Consider the following 6,905-nt stretch of genomic DNA (forward strand, 5'->3'; position numbering starts at 1 on the left):
ATCAAGTTCCCACANTTTCAGGTCCTTTAAGACCTTTTTCCTTTTCATTTATTTATTATGTAATTTAAACAGTTGGCTATGTGTTTCTTTACCCAGTCATAGGCAGTATTAATTGGATTCCAGGTATGCTGCATCATGTTCTGGGAAGTCTCCCCTAAGAAAGACATCATCCCCAGTCTTCAGTGATTGAGTGGTCTTAGAGTGCAAGGTAATCAGTGCAGTGACACAGCAATGAAAGGATTATAATGAGAAGGAAAGGAGACATGTCAGACTGCCCTACAGAACTCAAGAACCACTTGACAAGAGACAGATGGTTTGGGCTTCATCTGATGGCTGTGAGGGAATTGAAGCCCAGTCCTTTCTANCTTCCACTTCCTGGTCAGAGAGTTAAATGCATTTCTCTCTTCTGATTCCTGGAGACAAACACTCTCCTGGTTTTTGTAAGGTTCACTGGGGATCACTTACTAATACAGAAGGCTCCAGGCTTTTACTCTGGGCACATAAGCCACAGAGCACAAGGGGGCAGCTGATGCTGAGGAAGAGCATCATTACTCTTCACCCCCCCCTTACATCACTAATATAAATCTATGGACATGCTTCCCAAATGCATAGTGGTAATTTTGCTTTTCTGGTGAAAAATGGGGAAGCAGGCTTGCATCAGAAGAGGATAGCTAAAAAGGATAATAAAATTTTTCTTTGTGTAGAGTTCTAAGTACTGATGTGTGAATTGTACTTGAATAGATTACCATGGAGCTCTCAACGTAACTATCATTGTTCCCTTAAGATTAGAGAGAACAGGATCCATCCCATATGCAGTCACCAAACCGAGACACTATTATGGATGTCAACAAGAGCTTGCTGAAAGGAGCCTGATATAGCTGTCTTCTGAGAGGCTCTGCCAGTGCCTGACAAATACAGAGGTGGATGCTCTCAGACAATCATTGGACTGAGCACAGGATCCCCAATGGAGGAGTTAAAAACAAAAGGATCCAAGGAGCTAAAGGGTTTTGCAGCCCTATAGGAGGAGCAACAGTATGAAACAACCAGTATCCCCAGAGCTCCCAGAGACTAAACCACCAACCAAAGATTGCACATGGAGAGACCCATGGCTCCAGCCACATATGTAGCAGAGGAAGGCCTTGTTGGACATCAATGGGAGGTGAAGGCTTTGGTCCTGTGAAGGCTCGATGCCCCAGTGTAGGGGAATGCCAGAACAGGGAAGTGAAAGTGGGTGAGTTGGTGAGCAGGGGTAGTGGGGATGGGATAGGGGATTTGGGGAGAGAAAACCAGGAAAGTAGATAACATTTGAAATGTGAATAAAGAAAATATCTAATGAAAAAAAGATTAGAGAGAACAAAAGCAAAACCTAGGAGATGTATTTGTATAAGCAGTTGGTATTTTGTAGTTATTATACAAAACCTCAGGGCACTTATTATACTCATTACTGATTTATGGAAAAGTCACTCAGAATGTTCTATTGATGTGCAATCTCAAAGAATTCTGTTATGCCTGCGTCTTTATGGGTTTGTGCATGAGCCCCTGCTGAGATCAATACTACCTCAGAATGCACCTGTCTCAATACAGAAAGTCACAAGCATATCATACCAAATTTTTTGTTGTAATCCTTGAATAGTGAATCACATGGACCAGACTAAACCATGTGATAGCTTTTCTATGCCTGCCATTAACATACAGAGAGGCAATAGCAATGAATTACTATAATATGACAGCAAGAGACAGACGTATAAAGAGTTTAAAACACAGGGGAGTCTTTACTACCAAGAAAGATGAAAAGGTATTTGAGATTTTATTCTTAATCACCTTTTGCAATAATGTTAATAATGGAACCCATAATTTATAAAATAACATGAATCCAGATTTTGAATGTACTACTTGCTAAATATTTATAACAACTTGCATAGATAACATTATTTACTTTACTGTTAGATAAGAAATCAAGGGTTAGAAATTTTAAGTAGCCAGCCAAAGTTTTATACTAGAATATAAAATAGACATAGTTTATTTTTTAATAAATTTATTTGTTGTGAAGGGTCAATAGAGAGGGTTGTGATTACTGAGTTTAATGAGATCTAATTCTAACACTATAAGACACTGAAAGAATTTTTTATAATGATGATAAATCAGAATGGTGTAGATAAATAAAGGAGAATTGTAAAATATGGACAATGTTTTCAGGGTTGGAATACTGCTGTGAGTCTCTGTGAAGGAGAGGGCACTGGAATCTGAATTTCAGTCGATGAGAAGGGTCAGTTCAGATAAAGAATGAAGGTGACAGGAGCTCAAAAGTCCCATTGTAAAGTAGGTATGTGCTCCCCTCTCTGCCCTCCTTTACCTCTGTGGCATTCCACTTGGGGGCCAGCTATGATTCTGCAACCTTAGTTTCCTCCCTCAGGGTGGGCAGGTTCTACTGCACAACAGGCTGGAAGAATATCTGGGGCCTGCAGGATCCCCATCTGTCTGAGTACTTGTCTGAACAAAGCCTTCTCCAATGATTTTGGTGATCCTTTAGAGGATACTCAGTGAAATATCTCAGAGGACTTTCTCCCGGCCCGCTGGACAAGTTATTCCGTGGGTCGAGGGGGATCACGAACCTGAGGTGAAATGAGGGGGAAAGAAGAGGGAAGCCCTGCAAAGAGTTGTCAAGGCTTCCTTTATTGCTGGCTTAAAGGTTTGGTTATAAACACTGTGAAGGGGAATAGGGAGGGGTGGAGAAAGGATCACAAGAAACAGAGTGAAAGACAAATGGGGGGATGCTGACTGCAGACTTGAAACTTCTTGTGATTTTTCTCAGAGTCCTGGAGTCACTGCTCCAGAACACCGGGCAGCTAATCTCAGAGTCCGGGATCCTCCCAGGTGTCAGCTTAGGACAGTAGCCTTGAGAGGAGGGAGATAGAGCAGTCTTGGAAGGGAGGGTATGGAACAGCCCTGGGAAGGAGGGGGCAACTCGGCTCTCAACAAAGAACTATTTGGCTCTCAGATGCAATCTGTAAAAGGCCTGGTTTTTCTCAGCGTGGTCTCCAACAGATCTTCAGTAAAATAGTTGATATGCATACACATTATTCAGGGAGAAGAAAGGCTATATATGAACCTTAGAGAGTGGAAAGGAATTTAATGGGTAAAAGTAAAATCATTGGATAGAGTTTAAAGTACTGGGAATACCTCATTTGCATGGATAGGCATTCTAGAAATCCCAAGCACTTGCTGGGCAGGATCTTATTGGGAAAGAGGAAGTGGAACTTGTAGGTTTGCCAAGGACTATGTAACATTTCTCAGGTAAAAGACTGGGGGTGTGACTCCCCAGATAAGGTCAGACAGGGAAGAGGAAGCCCCACTAAAACAAGGGAGTCCTCCATTTTGCACAGAGCTCAAAGAAACCATCCAGAAAAGGTAGATTACAACCTTAGGTAACCAGGTTTCCCAACACAATTGTATAATTAGAACAGTGTTGCCATGGTGACATCAAACATGTGTAACTGGAAACACACAACTCCTAGGGTGCCATGAAGTGAAGATATTCTCAAAATCTGCCATGCCAGTCCATGATTTATTCCATGCATTATATTCACCAAAGTGTTTTATATACAGGAATGATATGGTAATAGTGGAATTATAAGAAGATCCCGAGTCTTTGAAGTGATTAAGATGAGACAGAACAAAAATACCGGTATAATAGAAAATTTCAGGTGAAAGAAACATGGAGTGTGTACTCAGGCAGTAATATTGGGGGCTGACCAAAAAAAAAAAAAAAAAAAAGCGGCTGTGAGATGTTAAAGGTAAAGTCAATGGGCAATGTTGAAAAGATAAAGGGCATCAGTTGTAAAAATTAGTAAAGACAGTTTTCAATTTGCATACATAGATAAGGGTTTATTCATACAAATATTGATATAACGTGAGCAGACACAATGTAGGATGTCTGGGAAGACTGGATAATCNACCAGCTCTGAACTCTGAGTATATGGGCTTAGGATGCAAACAGAGAAACAGATCTGTGCTTCTCAGAGGTAACCCTAACCCTACTTCCTCTCAAATTTATCCTTTTTTTCTTTTTGATATTCTAATATAGTTACAACATTTCTCAATCCCTTTCTTCCCTCCAAACGCCCCCATATACTTTTGCATGCTCTTCAAATTCATAGCATATTTTCTCATTAATTGTTATTATATGCATATATTCCTAAATATAACCTGCCAAATCTGTATAACATTGTATGTTTTCAAAGCTGACAGTTGAGCCCTGGACAACCAATAGGTGTGCTCTTCCCTGGAAAAGAACACCTCTCCCACTCCCTGTCTTCAGTCGCCTATAGATCTTAGTGTAGGGATCAGTAGGGATGAGACCGCATTGGTTTTTATCCATCCATTTTGGATTGTCCATTGGTGTCATGATTAGTGGAGAAAGTACAAAATATTGAAAAACGTTTTATGAAAATCAAATCCTGGTGGTTTTGTGGTGGGAAACTGTGGGTATCCCCCGCTTTATCAAGCACTGTATTAGAACTAATAGACAAAGCATCTCGTTTGTACTTAGGATGGGTCATGAATGGACACAGCTGATGTCAAAAATTGGATGAAAAGTTCTAAATCTGGGTTTGGATGGCTGGCTCAGTAATGATTTCTGCTTTTGCACAATACCCATGCTTAGATCTCAGCACCTACATGGAACCTAACAACCATCTATAATTCTGCATTCATGACCTGAAGCCCTCTTCTGGCTTCCACGACATCAGGAAGCCTGACAAGGAAAACAATTAGATACACAAAATAAACAATATTTTAATTTAAAAACGCAAAGTCTCTTCCAATCAAATATGGTATATAGTGAGGTTATCCTGAGCTATGGGAGGATGGAACAGAAGAGATGAGAAACTGGGAGGGGAAGGTAGAAGAGGAAGGGGGGGAGAGAGAGATTGCTCTAGGAAGCCACTGAAAGTCACATTTGCCAAAAATAAAAGAGGTGAGGTGCTCAGGATAAAGAGCTCCACCCCAAGAGCCATACATCTCAGCCCACTGTCAGTATTTTGCCCTAACTATCCCTTCATGACACAAAACCCAGGCAGGGCTCTGCCACACTGAGTCCTACAGGAAAAGACAAGGACTCTGGGTCCTTTACCAATACTGCAGGTCTTTTACTGCATGTCAGGAAGCTTGTATCCATCTTCTTCATAGCAATTTTTCCTTTTAAACAGCAGGAAAGAAAAGGATTTTAAAGTGAATTCTTCTTATGCTGCCTAAGATGTTTGTAAAAATCAGAGTCAAAATCATTTAGTATTTAAATTTTTAATTTCTTTTCAATATAAAAATGATTTCCTATTTTCCCATTATTTATTATGAGTTCTAAAGGTGCCTGGGTACCTCTTACAACCTCCTCAGCAAGTTCTGGATTCCCTGCTTGATCTCCCTGGTTCTTACCCCATAAACAATGGGATTCAGAGCAGGGGGGATGAGGTGATGCAGGATGTTGAGCAGGATGGGGACATCTGGGGGAATCCAATCCCTGGCCAGATTAGTGATGACCAGCACCAGCAAGACTGTACTGAAGAAGAGGATGAGGATGAAGTGAGAACCACATGTGCTCAGGGCTTTGGTCACAGCTCCCTCTGCTTTGATCCTGAGCACAACACGGAAGATAAAAGAGTAGGAGAGGACAATGAGAATGAGGTCAGAACCCAGCAGGGTCCAACCTGCTACCAGCTGATATAGTTTATTGAAGGTAATGTCATCACAGGAGAGCTTGGACACTGACAGGTTGGTGCAGATGCAGTTCTTGATGATGTTCTGAGCACAGTACTTTAGTTTGGCAGAAAGGATGGGAACAGGGAGAGAAAATAGGGCATTCCGGCTTATAATGAAGATGGCAGCCCTGACCACAAACTGATCAGTGATGACAGTCGGGTACTGCAGAGGCTTACAGATGGCCACATAGCGGTCATAAGCCATGACCATGAAGGTGCAGGACTCCATCGTCAGGAAACTGTTCATGACAAACATCTGGAGGAAACAGGCAGAGAAGCCGATAGATTTATTGTCAAACCAGAAGATGGCCAGGACCTTAGGTATGACAGTGAGGCAGAGCACAATGTCCAGCAGGGACAGAAGGCTGAGCAGGTAGTACATGGGCTCATGCAGAGAGGCCTCCATCCTGATGGTGATGAGAAGGGTGGCATTGGCTCCCATGGCCAGGAGGAAGAGGAGGCTGAGGGGCAGGGACAGCCAATGCTGCCAGGTCTGGTAGTTGGGGAAGCAGATGAGGAGGAATTCAGAGATGGGAGCTTCAGAATCGTTGGATAATGCCATGGAAGAAATTACAATCAAGCCGAAAATCCAAAACTCACATAATGAAGTCAGTGAAGTAACACTGAAAAGATATGTTCTAGATAAAGTAGAGCTCAAGTTTCCATCCCGCTTGAACCTGTCCCAGTGAAGTTTTAAAATCACTATCATTATCATCATTAACTTATCAAAGAGCACTATACTGAATACTTTATATTCATTAATTCAGACCCTTCTTTGAAAAGACTCTTCCTGAAGGGCTTGGAGTATGGCTATTAGTGAAAGGCATCCAACATCACCCTTCACTTCCCTAAGTACGAGCATAGACAAGTATGTCAGTGCACACACACATATACACATGCTTGCATTTTAAAAAATATTTTTTAAAAAGAAAGGATTCAGTATTCTGGCCATTCGTATTGATCAATGTCATTGATCAAGGTAATGTGGGAAAAACTAAAGAAATAGAGAACAGGACTTCTATATCAGTACAATAACTAAGTAGACTCTCTGTTTTAGTTTTTATGGCATAATTAGACTTCCCTAAGAAATAGGAATGGGAAATAAGGAGTTTTAATGATAAGAAAATTAACTTGTTTTAGACAGAGAAAGTT

General features: G+C 41.3%; 1 protein-coding gene across 1 annotated transcript; it reads right to left on the reverse strand.

Annotated features, from left to right (window-relative positions):
* Positions 1-5,355: 5,355 nt before the first annotated feature.
* On the reverse strand, positions 5,356-6,348 carry LOC110318195 (olfactory receptor 56A4). Its single transcript, XM_021193031.1, has one exon. The coding sequence runs from the start codon at positions 6,313-6,315 to the stop codon at positions 5,377-5,379; it is 939 nt and encodes a 312-aa protein (XP_021048690.1). The 5' UTR covers positions 6,316-6,348; the 3' UTR covers positions 5,356-5,376.
* Between the last annotated feature and the right edge of the window lie 557 nt (positions 6,349-6,905).

Source organism: Mus pahari, chromosome 1 (assembly GCF_900095145.1).
Source record: "Mus pahari chromosome 1, PAHARI_EIJ_v1.1, whole genome shotgun sequence".
NCBI classification, from domain to species: domain Eukaryota; kingdom Metazoa; phylum Chordata; class Mammalia; order Rodentia; family Muridae; genus Mus; species Mus pahari.

Excerpts from the sequence above, each read along its gene's own strand:
- LOC110318195 (XM_021193031.1), bottom strand. The coding sequence starts at position 6,315 with ATGGCATTATCCAACGATTCTGAAGCTCCCATCTCTGAATTCCTCCTC.